This window comes from Hyperolius riggenbachi, chromosome 3, assembly GCF_040937935.1.
Source record: "Hyperolius riggenbachi isolate aHypRig1 chromosome 3, aHypRig1.pri, whole genome shotgun sequence".
Lineage (NCBI taxonomy): Eukaryota > Metazoa > Chordata > Amphibia > Anura > Hyperoliidae > Hyperolius > Hyperolius riggenbachi.
Window position 1 is genome coordinate 301806276 of NC_090648.1, and position 21114 is coordinate 301827389.

Genomic DNA, 21114 nt, shown 5'->3' on the forward strand with positions numbered 1-21114 from the left:
TGATTGTCCCGTGATCTGCTTTGATTGTCCCGTGATTGTTTGATTGCCTCTGAGACCCCACTTCCCTCCAACCCCCACCCCCCATCACCTTCCGAGTGCATCAGATTTTATTGTGCTGTGATTGGATTTGATTGTGCTGTAATTGTATTTGATTGTCCCGTGATCTGCTTCGATTGTCCCGTGATTGTTTGATTGCCTCTGATACCCCACTTCCCGCCACCCCCAACCCCACCCTCCCCCCCACCACCTCCAACCACCACCTTCCGAGTGCATCAGATTTGCTTGTGCTGTGATTGGATTCGATTGTGCTTTAATTGTATTTGATTGTCCCGTGATTGTTTGAAGACCCCACTCGCCACCACCCCCAATACCTCTCAAATACTCCCTTTTACTAGGTAGGTGCTCTTTTTTTCTGGGTAGTCTCGGAGGAAAACCCCATAAATGTAGCAGTCCACAATGGCAAGAAGGGGGATTTCCGATGAGGAGGTATACATGGGCCAGTCGGATGAGAGCTTTTGGGAAGACTCAGCCGACGAATCATTCGGGTCCGAATTTGAACCTGTGGAAAGCAGTGGTTCTCTGACCGAAAGTGATGACGAGGTTTTGGTCCCGGCTAGAGCCAGGCGTACCAGACCCCATGTCGTTAGACCGCAGGTGGCGCAGGATCCGCCTCAAGGGCAGCAGGGTGGTGCTAGCGCTGATGAGAGTTTTCTTGGTGAGGCAGGCACCAGCAGCGCAGCATCTCCTGGACTTAGTACCAGTACTTCCGTAGACCCTGGTGAAGTGGTGAGCGCCAGCATGGAAGTTGAAACTTGTACGGTGGCACGTGCAGTAGTACCCCCGTCGCAGCCACCAAGAAGAAGACGGGCCCGTAGTACCCATAGACTCCCAGAGGTGCTGGCACATCCAGATTGGCAATCCCGATTCCGCCGCACCCGTAGTGCCCCCTTTCACCGCCCAGTCTGGAGTCCAGGTGGCGACAGCTGATCTAGGAACGGCCCTAGACTTTTTGCAGCTGTTCATCACCCAGGTTCTCTTGGACTTAATTGTGGTTGAGACCAACCGTAAAACCACACAATTCATCACCGAGGACCTGGAGAGCAGCTATGCCTAGCCTTTCCGGTGGAAACCAGTCCAAGTTTCCGACATTAAAATCTTTTTGGCCCTTATCCTTCACTTGGGACTAATGAAACAGAATGTATTGCGGTCGTATTGGTCTACAAACCCAGTACATCATGTTCCCTTGTGCCCTGCTGCCATGTCCAGGACACGATTTGAGTCCATCCTGTGCTTCCTGCACTTCAACGACGACAAAACCTGTCATGAAAAGGGCCACCCTGCTTATGACCGGCTCCACAAAATTCGGCCCCTCATAGACCACCTGTCATCAACATTTGCAGATGCTTATACCCCTGAACAGAACATCTGCGTAGACGAGTCCCTCTTACGCTTTACCGGGCGCCTTGGCATCAAACAGTACATCCCAAGCAAGCGCGCCCGGTATGGGGTGAAACTGTATAAGCTCTGTTTACTGCCCTGGCATTTTAGGGGCCCTAAACCGTGAGTAGTCTGGAAATCAAATGCCGCAAAATGACCTGTGAAATCCTAAAGGTACTCATTGGACTCTGTACCACCTTAGCACAGTTAGGGTGCAAAAAAGTGCCACACATGTGGTATTGCCGTACTCAGGAGAAGTAGTATAATGTGTTTTGGGGTGTATTTTTACACATACCCATGCTGGGTGGGAGAAATATCTCTGTAAATGGACAATTGTGTGTAAAAAAATCTAAATATTGTCATTTACAGAGGTATTTCTCCCACCCAGCATGGGTATGTGTAAAAATACACCCCAAAACACATTATACTACTTCTCCCGAGTACGGCGATACCACATGTGTGGCACTTTTTTGCACCCTAACTGCGCTAAGGGGCCCAGAGTCCAATGAGCACCTTTAGGCTTTACAGGGGTGCTTACAATTAGGCACCCCCAAAATGCCAGGACAGTAAACCCACCCCACAAATGACCCCATTTTGGAAAGTAGACACCTCAAGGTATTCAGAGAGGGGCATGGTGAGTCCGTGGCAGATTTCATTTTTTTTTGTTGTTGCAAGTTAGAAGAAATGGAAACTTTTTTTTTTTTGTCACAAAGTGTCATTTTCCGCTAACTTGTGACAAAAAATAATATCTTCTATGAACTCACTAAGCCTCTCAGTGAATACTTTGGGATGTCTTCTTTCCAAAATGGGGTCATTTGGGGGGTATTTATACTATCCTGGAATTCTAGCCCCTCATGAAACATGTCAGGTGCTCAGAAAAGTCAGAGATGCTTGAAAATGGGAAAATTCACTTTTTGCACCATAGTTTGTAAATGCTATAACTTTTACCCAAACCAATAAATATAGGCTGAATGGGGTTTTTTTTTATCAAAAACATGTTTGTCCACATTCTTCGTGCTGCATGTATACAGAAATTTTACTTTATTTGAAAAATGTCAGCACAGAAAGTTAAAAAAAATCATTTTTTTGACAAAATTCATGTCTTTTTTGATGAATATAATAAAAAGTAAAAATTGCAGCAGCAATCAAATAGCACCAAAAGAAAGCTTTATTAGTGACAAGAAAAGGAGCAAATATTCATTTAGGTGGTAGGTTGTATGACCGAGCAATAAACCGTGAAAGCTGCAGTGGTCTGAATGGAAAAAAAGGCTCTGGTCCTTAACCACTTGCCGACCGCACACTCATAACGTGCGTCGGCAAAGTGGCAGCTGCAGGACCAGCGACGCAGTACTGCGTCGCCAGCTGCAGCCTAATTAATCAGGAAGCAGCCGCTCGTACGAGCGGCTGCTTCCTGTCAATTCACGGCGGGGGGCTCCGTGAATAGCCTGCGGGCCGCCGATGGCGGCTCGCAGGCTAGATGTAAACACAAGCGGAAATAATCCGCTTTGTTTACATTTGTACGGCGCTGCTGCGCAGCAGCGCCGTAAGGCAGATCGGCGATCCCCGGCCAATCAGCGGCCGGGGATCGCCTCCATGTGACAGGGGACGTCCTGTCACTGGCTGCACAGGACGGATAGCGTCCTGTGCAGCCCAGATCTCCCGGGGGAGCAGGTAGGAGAGGGAGGGGGAGGATTTCGCCGCGGAGGGGGGCTTTGAGGTGCCCCCCCCGCAAAATGCCAGCCAGGAGGAGCGATCAGACCCCCCCTGCACATCATCCCCCTAGTGGGGAAAAAAGGGGGGCGATCTGATCGCTCTGAGTGCCCTTTGATCTGTGCTGGGGGCTGCACAGCCCACCCAGCACAGATCACCTAAAACAGCGCTGGTCCTTAAGGGGGGGTAAAGGGTGGGTCCTCAAGTGGTTAAGGGGGGTAAAGCCCACGGTCCTCAAGTGGTTAATGTTCCTGCACTAGCGGGAATGCGTAAAAATGTATGCAATGCGGCCCGCCGACCTTCGAGGTCGGCAAGCTGCCAGCGGGAGACTGGAGCAGCAGTGAGTGACTACGAGGGCACAGGATGGCTGCATGGGTAAGTGAAATTCATTTTTTTATTTTGCTTGGACTTTCCCTTTAATGAGTGGTGTGGTGTGTGTCTTTTATTTAATGATGCATAACTGGGTATCTCTAGCAAAAATTAATTTACTCTGTACATCTGTAGGAAAAAAAAGGATTTATTTGTACAGGATTTATACTTAGTCAATCAATTTGGTTGAGAATGTTTAAACGTAATAACTGTCTTTATACATGTATCTTAATGTAATACTCAAACATGATATTTCTTCTTCAGAGCATTAATAGCATCATTGGTCTTTCCTGACTCTTCTATATAAGTAAACAAGGCAAGTACATCTGTGAAAGACAAAAATAAAATGTACCAGTTTGGCAAGAATTAAAAAAAAACAACAAAAATAACAATATTAGAACAATATTAGATACTGTAGCCCATCTCTTAAAGGGGCACTATGGCAAAATGATAGCTTTTTTTAGTTGAATAAATAATTAATATGTACCAGAGATCTGATAATTACAAAAAATGTAAATCGGCTTATTTGCAGTGAACAAGAGAGATACATGACACTTGAATGGTTATGCATGGCGTCAGTAATCCACACATGCACTACAGCCGAGCGGATCGTTCAGAATCAGCCTTATCAGTCCGCCGACAGCGCGTACACACTCGCTACTGTCGGCTGAACTTCCGCCCAGCGGTAGTTCAGCTGTTGTGCGTGTGTACGCACCTTTACAGTTAAAACAAACAAAAGTCTCTAGCAGGGCACGGGTGCAGGAAGATTACACTATTCCTGCCAGCTGTGGAGGGGATAAAAAAAAAAACCATCCAGAGCTGCTATTTCAACTGCTCTCCCCACATATGAATGTCCTGCTCCATAGCTGCATCGGGAAAGTGGATTACTGATGCCATGCATAACCATTCATGTGTAATGTATCTCTCTTGTTTACTGAAAATAGCCCATTTACGTTTTTTTTAATTATCAGACTTCTGGTACATATTAATTATTTAACTGAAAAGCTATCATTTCACCATTGTGCCCCTTTAAGGCATTATTGTGACTTGATTACCTTGAGCTTTGTTTATTAACCTCTGTCGCGAAAATCTTAACATTTAAAATATATGTAAACATATACAATTACGAATTATGTTTCTTCCAGAATAAAATGAGCCATAAATTACTTTTCTCCTATGTTGCTGTCACTTACAGTAGCTTGTAGAAATTTCTTGCTGTCACTTACAGTAGCTTGTAGAAATCTGACAGAACCGACAGGTTTTGGACTAGCCCATCTCCTCATGGGGGGTTTATAGGGATTTCTTTATTTTTAAAAGGCACTTAGTGAATGGCAGTTGCTCCGTGCAACTGCCAAAAAAGTGTACGGTGAGCAGGAAGGCTGGCCAGCATCTTTATATAAATCTTTTTCAGGGACGGTCTTTATAAAGAATAAAGGCCATGCTGAGAATCCCCCATGAAGAGATGGACTAGCTCAAAACCTGTCAGCAATGTCAGATTTCTACTACATACTGTAAATGCAAGCAACATAGGAGAGAAGTAATTTATGACTCATTTTACTCAGGAATAAACGTACTCATTTGTATGCGTTTGCAATTTTAAGATTTTCGCAACAGTTCCTTCTTTAACCATCTTAGCGGTATGGACGAGCTCAGCTCGTCCATCACCGCCGATGGCTGCCGCTCAGGCCCTGCTGGGCCGATTTCCATCAAATAAAGTGCAGCACACGCAGCCGGCACTTTGCCAGCCGCGTGTGCTGCCCGATCGCCGCCGCTCTGCGGCGACCCGCCGTGAGCAGCGGCGAAAGAGGGTCCCCCCAGCCGCCTGAGCCCTGCGCAGCCGGAACAAATAGTTCCGGCCAGCGCTAAGGGCTGGATCGGAGGCGGCTGACGTCAGGACGTCGGATGACGTCCATGACGTCACTCCGCTCGTCGCCATGGCGACAGGAGAAGCCAAACACGGAAGGCTGCTCATTGCGGCCTTCCGTGTTACTTCTGGCTGCCGGAGGCGATCGGAAGAACGCCTCCGGAGCGCCATCTAGTGGGCTTTCATGCAGCCAACTTTCAGTTGGCTGCATGAAATAGTTTTTTTTTTATTTAAAAAAAACCCTACCGCAGCCGCCCTGGCGATCTTAATAGAACGCCAGGGTGGTTAAGACAATTTCTATTAATACCTGTGGATAATTCATATCTAATCCACCACTGATATTCTGTTGTTTTTACCTGTATTTATCATGGATAAGTCATGCTGGTCGGATGGGTGAGCGATGGCTTATGGCACTTGGCTGTGGTAATACTCTGCAGGGCCCCAGGGAAGCAATATTGAAGATGGTAATTTGGGTGCCGGTGGTACTTTAGTAAAATGGCCCCGCATAGACCACAATGCTACTTGTGGCTATAGTAACACTCAGAGGGTAATTTGGGCGCCCGATAAATATAGTACTTAGGTGCAGATATTGGTGAGTGAATTTAGCGGTTCTGATATTGGCAGAGATTACAGTGATGGGGGTGGGGGGAGCGTTTGTTCAGTTAAGGTTAGGCATCGATAGAGGGAGGGTTTAAGTGGGAATAGAGGGAGGGTTTAAGTGGGAATAGAGTGAGGTTTAGCGATAATATAATATCAGTAATTTTACAGATATTCTACTAACAGCTTTCCTCCTGGATGTCCAAATTATGGCAGCGCCCTTTTTAGATGTACACAGCTTTATAGCTGTGGGGTAGAGCTGGGGGCCTAGATACCTGGCATAGAGACCCTACACCCTGCCTCCTTTCCACCACCAAATTTACCATCTTGTCTAATTCATAATGTCAATCGATTCTGGATGGAAATCAATTGAAATTATGATAGGGTGGCATGTCACAGTGATCGAATCTGCCAGGGAAATTCGCATAGTGTATGGGCACCTTAAAAAAGTATTTCTGTTAGCTAATCTTGATTAGAGACTAAAAAATACTATAAAAGGTGGTCAGCAATGATGGCTACCATATCTCTCTCGCAAATAGGTTATATTAAATCTACTTGCATTTCAGAATTAAACAAACATACATAGATATATGCAATGTACCTCTTTTCTCAGATTCTGATAAAAACATCACTGCCATGTCAAATCTCTTAAGCTCTGACAATCGCTGTAAAACTTCCAGGACAAGAGCTGCATCTTCATTCCTAAGGGGGAAAAATGATTTCATTTGAGTATTTAATGCTTATTACTAATCAGGAGTCGTGGAAGTAACAGATTACATTGCTGTAACCCAATAACAAATAATTGATCCTGATGCAGTTAGGTCCATAAATATTTGGACAGAGACAACTTTTTCTAATTTTGGTTCTGTACATTACCACAATGAATTTTAAATGAAACAACGCTGATGCAATTGAAATACAGACTTTCGGCTTTAAAGCCTCATTTACACGCGTAAATGAGGCTGCGATCCGGCGGCTTGATTAGCCGCCGGATCGCCTCTTCCGCGTACCCGTGCGTGCCCGCCGCGTCCCCGCTCGCGTGCCACATTCGATTCCCCGCTCGTCCCCGCCGGCGCCGCTTATCTTCCGCTCGATTCCCTGCCATTGTCCCCTCCGGGGAGCGAGCAGGAAATCGGCGGAAGCAAGATCCGTCCTGTTGGATCTTATCAATCGAGCCGCATCAGCTTAATTCAGTGGAGTGAACAAAACGATTGCAAAAACATTTTAGGCAACTAAAGCATTTTTTTAACACAATCCCTGCATTTCAGGGGTTCAAAAGCAATTGGACAATTGACTCAAATGCTATTTCATGGCCAGATGAGGGCAAGTCCATTGTTATGTTACTCTCAATTAAGCAGATAAAAGGCATGGAGATAATTTGAGGTGTGGTGCTTGCATGTAGAAGATTTTGGTGTGAACATGCGGTCAAAGGAGCGCTCCATGCAGGTTAAAGAAGCCATCTTTAAATGATACCTTTGCTTAAAATTAAATTAAAAACGGGGATCGCCTGCAGTACCGGAGGGGGATGGAGGAGAACGGGGAAATCGGTGGGCATGAGGAGAGCCCACTAAACATGCTTGCTCCGGTTTTTAATTTAATTTTAACCACTCCCCCCTCCCCCGGGTTGAGTAACTATGTCCCTGCAATTTCCCTCTTCCCCTTGCAGGAACGTAACTACTATGTCCCTTCCCGCCGCGCACTACCGCTCGCCGCCCCCCCCCCCCCCCCCCCCCCGTTATCATCACTAGATCGTTAGACGGGAGATGAATGCATTTCCTATTCATTAATCTCTGTACCCGTATGAATGGTCGCAGGCAACAAAAATCACTGTAGGCGTTTTCCTCTACATACAGCGATTTCTACATAACGTGTACCTACCTGCTTCAACTACAGCACATGCTGCTTACATACTGCTCAGGTGAGGTTATCAGCTGGGTCAGAGAGAATGTTGGGGTCTGATAAAGTTTAACTGCAGTAAGCAGCCGGGCGTTTTTTCTCCGAGGAGAAAGGAGAGGCAGGGCCAGGTGCCAGAAGTGGAGTGATGTGGGGTCTTTGGGACGGCTTCACGGGACATCACACCGCAGGTAAATATAACTTTTTCTTGCAGCAAGGCTGCGGGTTTTTGTATATCAGCCTGGAGGTCCTCTTTAAGATTGTGTCCAAAGTGTGTACAACTTTTTACACACATTAGATTTGTGTAGTCTACAGCAACTGCTCCTGATCATTTCAGGGGATAATCTATCACATTTACATGTTTCCCTCAGCATTGGCATCTTCCCCTTTAACAATCTGTCAAGATAGATCATGTCTGGCCAAACACTCTTGAGGTCCTTGTTTGCTACAATGGGATGACCTCTTTAAACATAATAGAATGGGCTGTTTCGCAGAGAAATAAACAGCATGTCTGTACATTGATCCTGTGTAAACAGTCAACAGATAGCATCACAAAGATTGTTTGTGGTGATATGTATCCAATATGTTGTTTTATGCTTAAATAAGACAGGTTATATAAGGCAGCTTGGAAGGAATGGTTGATGCTTAAAGCAGATCCAAGATTAAAAACTAACTATAACAAGTAAATTGTCTATGTATCTTATCTAAAGTTTAGATAGTTTACACAGCAAATCTAGCTGCAAACAGCTTCAACAGTATATGATTATTTCTTCCTGTGATACAATGAGAGCGGCCATGTTCTGCTTTCATTACACACAGGCAACCTGATCTGTATTTCCAGCCCTCAGCCTGTGAAAACTTCACTCCGCTCTGCCTCTGAAATCAATGGCTAGTAACCTCCTTCTCCTCCTCCTGCCCAGACTGAGCTCCTATAAGCCCTTGCTACAGTGCCAAGGCACAAAAGGAGCTGTGGGCGAGGCCGGTTTAGATTATAGGGAATTAGAGTATAAAAACAAAACAAAAAAAGTAATTGGCTTAAGGAATGCCCTATAAACTATATGAAAGGAACACACAATTATGCAATGAGTAAAAGTTTATCTCGGACCCACTTTAAGTTATCACTGGATAGCAGTTAGCCTAGGGGTTCAATGGAACCTTTGCCCAAACATTTAGGGGTTGATTCACTAAGTTAAATAGCGCGAGTAACCTCCTATTACTCACGCTATTTAATCAGCACATCTGTCATTGCATGCGCACTAGTGGCAGCATAGCGTGCGTAATCAGGCTTAGTCAGAGGATCAGGAACTCGACGCACGATATGCTGTGGGAAGTGTAGCATAGTGAACGCTATTAACTTATTGGCCCAATAGGCTGTCTGACAAGTGAAAGACAGCCTATTGGGCCAAATCAAAGTGCGATTTAAGCCTGAGTCTTCATAAATGGTTAGACACAGGTTCACTTTAATACATGAATTAAACATTTTACAAGCCAATGACAAAGAGAAAATAGGCCAATCCTATTTAATACTGTAGTCCTTGTCTCTAACACACAACACCAAACCCAAAAGGGCACTAAAGCCAACAATACTATTGTTGGTCCTCTTATCCACATAGTAAATTCTGATAACTAATAGACTGCTTTTGTCCAAATGATTTGTTATAGTTTAACACCAGTGATAAAAACTGGCATGTTAGAAACTCTTCTATCAGTACATTCCACAAACAGATTAATTTATACAGTAGGTGTGAATACCTTTTATCTGTTTTCAGAGTTTCTGCTGGGGTATTTCTACTTACTCAATGTATTTGACACGAAGAATCGTTATAATCTGGTTAAACACATCTGGATCCAAAGCTTTTTGGAAGATTTTAGTATATAGCGGTGGTTCAATTTGCTACAAAGAAACAAAAATTGTAAAACATCTTTCTTAAGTGCTGCATTTAGGTATTATAATTACTGTGAATAATAAACAGGAGTTGATGTCCTGATTTATGTTAGTGCATTTCCAAAGCAAGAAATGTCTTAAAAAAAAACAAAAAAAACTTGGATATCTAAAGACTGTCACTAGATAAATTGATGAACGTAAAATGAACCAAGGTTTCTTAACATCATAGTATACTGTATATACATATGGAAAACCCCACAAAAAAAGGTTCGAAAGATAGTGGAGGATTATTCAGTGTCTGGGGAACCATCGTCCTGGCTTCTGCATGTGGGGAAAGTGTCATTTCTGAAGGATCTGGTAGTGTAGAGTGTCTAATCAAAATGTGTCTTATAACAACTGTACCCAGTTAGGGCTTGGCCTGATGTCACATGACCAAGCCAGTATCTTTGTGAGCTAGATAGAGGAGAAGATTATGTTCTTCACATTGATGATGGTCCTCACAGAGTAAGCTGGGACTCTCTACGCGCATTCAGCATGGTGGGTGGGGTAATGGAAGCGCCAATGCGCACACACACACACACACACACACACACACACACACACACACACACACACACACACACACACACACACACACACAAGAATTAGGGGCAAGCACATGCCAGTGTGCATTCTGAACAACAGTGGATTGTCGAAAATATAGGAGCAGAGTGGCTCACAACTCCTGAGCACTGACTTCTAGTCAATGATCATGCTCATTAGAAGAGAGAGGGAGCAAGACTGCAAGTGAAGAAATCCAGGCATTTTCTGGTGATGTGACTGAAAAAGCTGTCAGAAAATGTAGCTAAGCTGTCTACATTAATGCACTATACTACAGTATCTTTTTTTAGGAAATGTTAAGTTATATAGTGCTTTTCTGAATGGGGCACCATCTTCGTTCAGTGTTTTTTAACAAACAAATTAAAGGGAACCTAAACTGAGAGGGATATGGATGTTTCCTTTTAATCAATACCAGTTGCCTGGCAGTCCTGCTGATCTCTGTAGCTGCTGTGGTAGCTGAATCACAACCTGAACCAAGCATGCAGCTAATCCAGTCTGACTTCAGTCAGAGCACCTGATCTGCATGCTTGTTCAGGGGCTATGGTTAAAAGTATTAGGCTAATAAGAATTAGGATCAGCAGAAGAGTCGGGAAACTGGTATTATTTTAAAAGGAAAAATCCATATCCTTCTCAGTTTAGGTTCCCTTTAATAAATCAACATAAAAAAAACAAACCAAAAAGAAACAAAAAAAACACTTGTTTGCCTTTAATTGCAGTCAGAATATTATTTCAATAAGTAAACTTTTTATGTTTTCTGCTTAGAATTATGATTTGATAACATATTCAAAAGACTTTTTTGCTCAGTATGAAATCTTTCCGCATTAATAATGCACATTTTTTCTCAAGTATTTTTTTTCTTATTATGGCTTTGTACTGATGCAGTTGTACAGCAGTGAATTCAATTATGGACTTTTTTTTAACTAAAGTAATTATGGACTCGTTTTATTAAAGGTTTACCATAATGGAGATGGTGGCATGATATCTGTGTTGGCCAAGTCAATAAGGCTAAGAAGGAGAGATAGTGCTCTTACTTTAAAGTACTTGTACAATAGATCCTGGTTGCCCTTCAGTCTTCTGAAATCTGATTCCAGCTGAAACGAATTTGTAGGAACACCTGGAATATCAGTGTCCAGCAATACTGGAGGCATGTCTGTTGTCACACTTGTTGGCAGTACTTGAGGTACAACATGGTGCTCTGTATTACTCCTGAAAAATAGGAGATAAAAGAAATTACTTTGTGAATACACAGTATAACATACATATACCAATTTAGAACTAACAGTGTAGGGGGTTACCTTATACTTGAGTCAGTCCTACATTTTTCAGTTTATAGCCTGGGTAAGGGGGCAGGCACCTCTCTCTCCTGTTCTCAGTCTGTCCGCATAGCACCAAAGAGCCAGCTACTTCGAGTCCACCTCCCACCCATTACTTCGCAAAGGAGTGCCACCTCTGCCTATTTACCCCTTGTGCAGGAAAAATGCAGAGTGCTACAGCGGAAGCTAGTCACTCACTAATACCTGGAAGTAATTAGGGCAGAGCCTTACCTGTCCAAACTCACTTATGGGAAAGCACACCCCCATCCAGACTTCTGAGAAATGGGAGACAGTGGCGTAAAGTAGCTGGCCACGTTGGTGCTGCAGGGAGGGAGAGAGGAACAAAAACATGGCCACTGCAGCTGTGAGGAGAATGGGGAGACACGCACTGGCCCCATTCAAAAGGGCAGCAGGGAAGCACATACTGGCCCTAATAAATGGGGGAGCAGGGGATACAAAATAGCCATGCTAAAAGGGGGAGCACGGGGACACAGAGAGCAAGAGGACAAGGCAGTGGGGGTAATGGCTACATGTGCGGACCTGGAAGAGGCTGAACTTTGGGATTGGAGGGGTTAATGGCTAAAATACTTTATGCAGTGCAGCCGTCAACACCTCCCGTTTCCCAAGTGCAGCCATTAACATTGTTAGAGAGACTTACATGGGAGTCATTAAAAAAAATTCCAGCTTAAGAGGGTCAAATATTGAGGTAAACTTATTATTATTATTATTATTTATTTATAAAGCGCCAACATATTCCGTGGCGCTGTACAATGTAAGAAAACAAACAAGGGATACATAATGATACAGACAATGATATACATCAAATATGAACACTGATACAAGATACAGCACTGCTGATTACAACTTGATTTAACATGATGACTAAAATGTGTAAATGTCTAACAGTGTGCAAGCAATTGAATTAATAACATTCCATGACACAAAAGGGTGAGAGTCCTGCCCTTGCGAGCTTACAATCTAAAGGAATGGGGTGGAAACAAGAGGTGGGGAAGTATACAGTATATGTACAGGCAGTGCGTAATTAGGTTATTTAGTGGGTGCATGGCCTAAAGCTAGAGAATATGCTTAGTCGGAAAAGGTGGGTTTTGAGGGAGCATTTAAAGATTTCAAAGGTGGGAGAGTGGCGGATGTGTTGTGGAAGGGCATTCCAGAGGAGGGGTGAGGCACGTGAGAAGTCTTGTATACGTGAATGTGAGGAGGTAATTGTAGAAGAGGATAGAAGAAGCTTGTGTGCAGATCTGAGATTGCGGTTGGGTTGGTATCTGGAGACTAGTGAGGAGATGTACAGGGGAGAGAGATTGTGGAGAGCTTTGTAGGTGATGGTTAAGAGTTTGAACTGAATCCTCTCATTAATTGGTAGCCAGTGAAGAGCTTGACAGAGAGGGTCAGCAGAGGAAGAGCGAGAGGAGAAATGAATGAGTCGAGCAGCAGAGTTCAGTACAGAATTGAGCGGTGTTAGTCGGTTAGTTGGAAGTCCACCAAGCAATATATTGCAATAGTCCAATCGAGATATAATAAGAGCATGTACTAACATTTTGGTTGTGTCATGGGAGAGAAAAGGTCGGATACGTGCTATGTTTTTTAGTTGGAAATAGCAGGAGCTGGTTAGGGAGTTAATGTGAGGAGTAAATGAGAGAGAAGAATCAAATATTACCCCCAAGCACCGTGCTTTGGGAACTGATGTTATAGACGTGTTGTTAACATTTATTGTAATATCAGGCAAAGGGGTGGACAGGGATGGTGGAAAGACTATTAGTTCAGTTTTGTTCATATTAAGTTTTAAGAAGCGAGAGGACATGAAAGAGGGAATAGCGGACAGGCAGTCGGGAACCCGTGTGAGGAGGGAGTTAAGGTCTGGGGCCGAGAGGTACAGAGGTACTTATGCTTGAGTATATATACGGTACAGTATTAACTTTCCATGTACAAACAGATAAGTCTTTGCTGCAGACTGTTGATATGCTAATGAACTATTCACTTTTTGAAAAATGTACTGGTATTTCCTACCTGAGTGAATCAGTACACTGAAAAAGTCAAAAAATAAAAAGAGGAAAAACATACTGATCCCATACGATTTGCTATGCCAGATCATTAAATGGCCAACATTTAATACAGCATGATGGCATACAGGATAGGACTCTTTGCCTTGCAGTGCTGGGTCCCTGGTTCAAATCCCAGTCAGGGCATGTTTCCCCCATATATGCTTGGGTTTCCTCCATGTACTCTGATTGCCTTCCACTAGGCCTGCACGATTTGAGGAAAAAAATTGAATTGCGATTTTTTTCTGTCAAACATTGCGATTTCAATTTTTTCCATGATTTTCTTCAAGTCAAGCTTTAGCATTACATTCACAATGCATTGACAGAAAATGACATCATACTATCAAATTGATAGTATGTCATTTTCTGTCAGGTTTATAAATGTTACTGCATTCTGAATTTATCAAAACAAATATCAGCCATTAATGAATGCAAAGCTGAGTACCACAGCAGGTCCTGGGCAGTGGTAGTGATCCAAGTTGTTTGCTCGACAGTATAACAGATACTGGGCAATAAGCAAATGTACAGTACACTGTGTGATGACGGGAGATAGTGTATAAGTGCAGAACAGGAGTGCCTCATGTGCGGTTCCTTCTCCTCCACAAGCAATGTGCTGACCACATTACACTACTTACTACCGCTCTGACTCCTTCCGGCCAGAAGGAGGAAGTGTGCCACGCGGCCAACACAAACAATTTTACGCATGGAACGTTTAAAATAGTACACGTAAAAAGCCTGCATGCTTAAAACTGTAGACATGAAAAAATTGCCACTTTGACGATTAGGAAATAGTCTTGCCGCAAATCGCAATATCGATTGTAAAACAATATATCGTTCAGCCCTACCTCCCACATCCCAAAACATACAAATAAGTTATTGACTTCCCCTGAAAAATTGCCTTTAGACTATGATGGACCTATGGCAATGGTGGGGATTAGATTGTGAGCCCCTCTAAGGGACAGTTAAGTTACCAGACCATATAATCTGTACAGAGCTGCGGAAGAACTCAGCTCTATATAAATAATAAATAATAATATCAAACAATTGCTACTGTTTGGCACCTCACAGTTTCCACCCTCACGCTACAGAACATAACAAAGATCTCAGCTGTAGCCTAGCAAAGCATCTGTATAGTGGTTGCTCCTAAAACCGTCTCCTAAAATGATAATTTCAAGTGACAATTATTGTCTGTGCAGGCTTTCAGAAAGAAGAAGAATAGGACATTACATAAATGCAATAAATTACATAAATACATATAATTACATAAACAAGCACACACATGCAACTTTGTAAATGTAAAAAAAAAAAATTTGAAACACTATGCCTAGGACCTCTCCATGGCTGGCTAGCGCACATGGTTAGCTTGACTTCTCTTAAGATACTCAGTTTGTCTTTCACTTGACTTGAACAGTTTAACTCTCAGTTTGACCTCAATATCCAGTTTACTAACACAGTCAACACATGAATTGATATCAAACTGAATAGAACACCAAAAACCTGTTTTACACTAGCCCTAAAAAGGGTGTATAGGAAAAAAAAAGTAAATTGATGAATAAAATAAAAATGAATAAGGGAGGAGGAGCGGACGTCATGACGTAGGTTCCTGTGGTCTGCTTTCCCGCTGCTGGACGGACCTCCGTAAGCAAGCGAGCCGACCCTGCTGAGGAAAAGACTCTCAATGTAGTGCACTCCAGGCGGCTACTGGTCTGCTGAGCACGGGCAGTGCGGAGGAGACAGAGCGGGCACCCGAAATGTTAAAGGCGGGACACGGACAGCTGAAGAGCGGGGAGAGGACGCTGAGACGCGGGGCGGAAGTGCTGGTGGCGTGGCAGCAGTAAAAGACCTCCCTGTGTGAGCCGCGTGTGGAGCTTCGGCTGATGGGAGAGTGGAATACTGGACGGCCAGACACGAAAAGCAGCTGCTGGTCACTTGTATTGGGGATTCCGGAGCACTACAGATGGCTATAATCCAATAGATTGTGCAGGTGAGGAACTGCATGCCCGTACCCCTCCGCAAGCTGAAACAGGTCAGATTAAAAACTGAATAGACCAGGAAGCTGAGGAACTGAGTGCCCCTATCCCCTGGCAAAATAAGAAGGTGCCTGTCTGCAATTAGATAAAGAAGTCTGCAGTAAAAACTTAATATAGAGATGGCAGGAGGCACAAAGAAAAAGGGATCTGAAGCAGGGAATGCGGGGTCAACAGGTGCCGTGTCTAAAACACCACAGAGGGGAGCAGCGGATTTCTTTGCCCCTGCAAATGTGGTTAGTCCAGGTGATCGAGTGCCAGCAAAAATGGGTAAAGCAGTACGGGAAAGCCCACCTCAATCCCCAGCTAATAAAAAATCTACTAGTTTGGAAGAAATGTGGGCATATTTGCAAACACTACCCACAAAACAGGACTTAAGTGACCAGACCGAAAAAATTGTATCTATCACTAATACTGAAGTGACTGCATTGAGGGAAGAGGTGGATGTACTTACTGCACGGACGGAGGTATTAGAACAGGAATTAATGAAGGTGAAAACAACGCTGATGGAGTCCCCCGCCGCCCCGGCCCTGGCTCTCGGGCCTCCCCCCTTGCCCTGGGAGGGTGGGGGTGGGGAGGGAGATGATGGAAGGTGCTGGTAATGAAGATGTTAGAAAATGAGTTGTGTTATATGCATATGCCACTAAGATAGGGAACATGATGTGTTGTATGGAGGGTGGTGTTGAGAATATAGGCGTTTAATTTCAGGAGTCTATGAGTTTGCACTGACACTAAGGAAAAGATGGAACTTAAATACATGTAATATTGAAATGCAGTGAGCGATTAAAGGAGGGGGGAGGGGAGTGAAGGGGTGGGGAGGGGCGAGGAAGAACAAATTGTAGGGGAAATGTAGGACAATGGGGTGTTGTGTGAGGGGGAGGGGAGCCAGTAGGGGTGGACGGGGGGCGCGCTAAAAGCGCCCCCCCCTCGCCCACCCTGAGAGCTGAGGGTGGGGGGAGACGTGAGGGCATGCTGGTATTGAATATAATGGAAAGGGAGAAGTATTATAAATATATGTTATTGAGATATGGGGCACCAAGTGTTTGGGGCGGTAGTGTCGGACACACAGGGGCTAATTTCAGGAAAATAATGTGTCTTCACTGGTGGTAATGAAAGGTGGTAATGAAAGGGTGGAATATAACGATATGTAAAGGGGTGAGGTATGATGCAAATTGTAGGGGGAATCTATGATGTGGGGGTATTGTGGGTGGGGGAGGGGAGCCAGTAGGGGTGGACGGGGGGCGCGCTAACGGCGCCCCCCTCGCCCACCCTGAGAGCTGAAGGTGGGGGAAGACGTGAGGGCATGCTGGTTTTGAAATGGAGTTGTACTATTTGGATATGTTATTAAGATAGAGGGCACGATGTGTTTGGGGAGGTAATGTTGGGTACACAGGGTTTAATCCCAGGAAAATAATGTGTCTTCACTGGTAGTAAGGAAAGGGAAGAATATAACGAAATGTAATGTTGAAATGCAGTGAGCGAGGTAGCAGGAGGTCACAAAGGGTGAATTATGGGAGGTATAGTTTGAAGTAATGAAGTAGACAATGGGGGGGTGCGAGAGAGGGGAGGAGGGAGTGATTTGAAAGAAGTTTGACCCATCTCCCTGGGACCGCGTGTGGCAGCCTTGCCCTGGGGGGGGGGGGGGGGACAAGAAGAGGGTAAGAGGAGGGGAGAATGGGAGGAGGGGGAGGGGAGAGATGAAGGGAGGGGGAGTAGGAAGGGAAAGAAGCGGAGAAGGAGTAGAGGGAAACAGCATGGGAATAAAAGGGGGGATGGTCTGTCTGGCAGGGGGGATGCCCCTGGACCCGTTATGATGATCTGTCTCTGGCCTCTTAAAGGGCCAAGAGCCCAAAAATATGAGAGGGAGCTGAACCCTCAAGATAGAAGGATTTTCAGTTACCCCTATGAAAGGGAGAGTGGACGACGTCCACTAAATGTTAGGAGGCAGGGAATACTGCCTATTTTTAACTTTGTCACTCTTTGTTTCGGGTTTCTTTTTTCTTTTTCTCTCTTTTTTTCTGGGTGTTATATTGGAACCTTCCCACTTGTCTGTAAAATACAGGTAAAAGAACAAAGAAATGACGCAGATTAATATGTTCTCCCAGAATGTCCATGGGTTAAACATCCCTGAAAAAAGATCAATTTTACTCCAGAGCCTTTATAAACAGCAAATCCAGGTGGCTTTTCTACAGGAAACTCACCTGAAGGGGGAACAACACCCTGGGATTACGAATAGAAGGTACCCGACGGCATATTACAGTAACAATATGGAAGCTAAGAGTAAAGGGGTGGCGATACTTCTAGCAAATAGTATACGCCAAGAAAAAATAGAGGTAATTAAAGATACACAGGGTAGGTATTTGCTAGTAAAGGGGGTCTTTAATGATAGAAAGATGACATTAGGGGTGGTATATGCTCCGAATATAGGCCAGGTGGGGTTTGTTGAGCAATTTTTGGGTAGGCTAGATGAGTTTGCGGAGGGGGTAATAGTTGTGGCGGGAGATTTTAATCTCGTAATGGACCCCCAAATAGATACCTCCACAGGGAAATCATCCCTTACTAGTAGAGCCCATCAAAGGGTTAGGAGGGACTTTAACAAACGCCAATTAGTGGATATCTGGCGAATTCAGCATCCCACATTAAAGGACTATACGTATTATTCGTCACCACATAAGTCATACTCTAGGTTAGATTATTTTTTTATCTCACACAGTCTCCTATCAGAAGAAATAGAGACGAAAATTGAATCCTCTGTGTTATCAGACCATTCCCCGGTTTCCCTTAGGGTGGGATTTAGACTGAGGGAGAGGGGCCCATGGAATTGGAAATTAAATGAATCTCTGTTGAGAAAAGAGGAAATTGTTCAGACGCTAGGAGAAGAACTAAAACAGTATTTTGAGGAGAACGCTAAAGGTGAGACATCGCCAATAGTGGTATGGGAGGCCCATAAGGTGGTAATGAGGGAATCCTAATAAGGGAAGGGAGTAGAATAAAGAAGGCAAGAGAGGGGGAAATAGCGGGATGCCTGGCAGAGATAGCAAGACTGGAGACACAACATAAAAGTACGTTAGCTGAAAATACATGGTCGGACCTGACAAGAGAAAGGGAAAAACTTAAGAACTTTTTATTTACTAAAGCGAAATTTGCAGCAACTAGATGTAAAAGAAATTTCTATGAATTTGGAAATAAGGGGAGTAAAATATTGGCCAGACAATTAAAGCATCAACAGACCGCGAATTATGTTCCCTTCCTTTGTGATAACAGGAGCCAGAAGCATTATAGCAATGAGTCATTGTGTGAGATGTTTCGTAAATACTATGCCAAATTATATGGGATTGAGGAGGGTGAATTGGGGAATGGGGAGGGCATGCAGGACTATGTGACGGCCTCAGGCGTGGGAAAATTGCATCCTATGGATGCAGAAAGTATAGAAAGAGAAATTTCAGTGGCAGAACTGGACAGGGCACTGGGGCAAATGCCGGGGGGAAAGGCACCAGGTCCTGACGGGTACACCCTTGATTATTATAAAAAATTTGGAGAGACCCTGAAACCTTACTGGGTGAGGGCGTTAAATGCCATTAAGGCAAAGGACAATCATGAGGGGAAATTGGGACAGGACTCACTGGTTTCACACATAACTGTAATACCGAAAGAAGGGAAGGATCTGGCATCCTGTGCGGGATATAGGCCCATATCCTTATTAAATATTGATTTAAAAGTCCTAGCAAAAATTTTAGCAAATAGGCTGGCCCCACTAATAAAAGAGTTGGTGCATTATGACCAAGTTGGGTTTATACAGGGAAGGGAGGCAAGGGACAATACCCTTAGGTCGGTGGATGTGATTCAGTGGGTGGGGTCCTCACCTGGCCCTGTCGTCCTGCTATCCACGGACGCGGAAAAAGCGTTCGACAGGGTCGGGTGGGGATACATTAAAGTGGTCCTGGAACATATAGGGTTGGGAGAAAATATGAGAGCCTGGATCACATCCATGTATAGAGATTTGACAGCTAGAGTTAAAGTTAATGGAATGCTGTCTAGCCCCCTGGAAATAACAAACAGAACCCGGCAGGGTTGCCCGCTTTCCCCCCTGGTGTTTGCCCTAACCTTGGAGCCCTTTTTGAGAACAATTAGAGGAAATATAGATATTACTGGAGTAAAAATAGGATCAACGGAACATAAAATCGCGGCATATGCGGATGACCTTTTATTCTATGTGACAAATCCAAGTATAGCAATGCCAAACCTGATGAAGGCATTTAAGGAATATGGGAAGATTTCAAATTTTAAGATTAATTGGGATAAATGTGAGGCGATGAGTATGGTGATGAAGGAGGAGGAGGTTGAATTATTAAAAGCAAATTTCCCATTTAGGTGGACGAAAGATTCATTAAGCTATCTGGGTATAAAATTGGCTAGAAATATACAGGGAATTATAGGGTTAAACTATTACCCACTTCTTAATATAATAAAAAAGGACCTAGAGGGTTGGGCAAAACTCAGACTTTCATGGTTCGGAAGGATCAACGTACTTAAAATGAATATCATGCCGAGGTTGCTGTATGTCTTCCAGGCCCTCCCTGTTCCCCTACCCAGAAGTTATTTTGATGAATTAAAGAGGGTGTTTACAAAGTTTGTGTGGCAAAATAGAAGGGCAAGGTTAAAATTTGCATTTCTGGCGCAATCAAAAGATAAAGGGGGACTGGCAGTACCTGACCCCATGAGGTATTATCAGGCAGCGGTATGTACGAGGGTGGTGGACTGGAATATAAATGAATCATCAAAACAATGGGTTTCGTTGGAAAGGGAATTATTTGAGGGGGACTTGAGAGAAGCACCATGGCTTACATACATTCCAGATACATACAGAATCCCGGGATCATTGGTGGAACATACTCTGAGAACCTTTAAGAAAATAAATAGTAAGAAAGATATGTCCAGGGGTCCCTCTCCTTTAATGCCGTTACTGGAGAATATTAGATTCCCACCAGGATGCCAAAAAGGGAGCTACAGAGAGTGGAGGACGGGAAGGAGGCCACAAATCCGTTCCCTGATTTCAAATAATAAGTGGCTGGATGAAAAGGAAATTGCGGAACAACTACAGGTGAGTAGGATAGATACATGGAGTATGATCCAGTTCAGACATTTTTTACTTACACTGGACTCGAGAGAGACCCTATCAAGGGAGTTGACTCCATTTGAGAAGTTATGTATATCAGAAGAAAGAACTAAGGGGACCCTGGCAAAGATATATAAAATACTAGAAGAAGAGGAAGATCATACCTCAAAATATAAAATGAAATGGGAGAGGGATATGGGGAGGGAATGGACGACTTCCCAATGGAAAAGAATAGTTAAAATGACA

General features: G+C 44.0%; 1 protein-coding gene across 2 annotated transcripts in view; it reads right to left on the reverse strand.

Annotated features, from left to right (window-relative positions):
* Nucleotides 1-3644: 3644 nt before the first annotated feature.
* The window catches only part of RPAP3 (RNA polymerase II associated protein 3), a 63298-nt gene continuing 45828 nt past the window's right edge, over nucleotides 3645-21114 (reverse strand). For both annotated transcript variants that reach the window (XM_068276599.1, XM_068276598.1), the window contains exons 14-17: nucleotides 11387-11561; nucleotides 9667-9764; nucleotides 6579-6679; nucleotides 3645-3842 (exon numbers count right to left, since the gene is read on the reverse strand). In XM_068276599.1, the coding sequence (XP_068132700.1) occupies nucleotides 3757-3842; nucleotides 6579-6679; nucleotides 9667-9764; nucleotides 11387-11561 (460 nt within the window). In that variant the 3' untranslated portion in view covers nucleotides 3645-3756. The remainder of the gene's footprint in view (nucleotides 3843-6578; nucleotides 6680-9666; nucleotides 9765-11386; nucleotides 11562-21114) is intronic.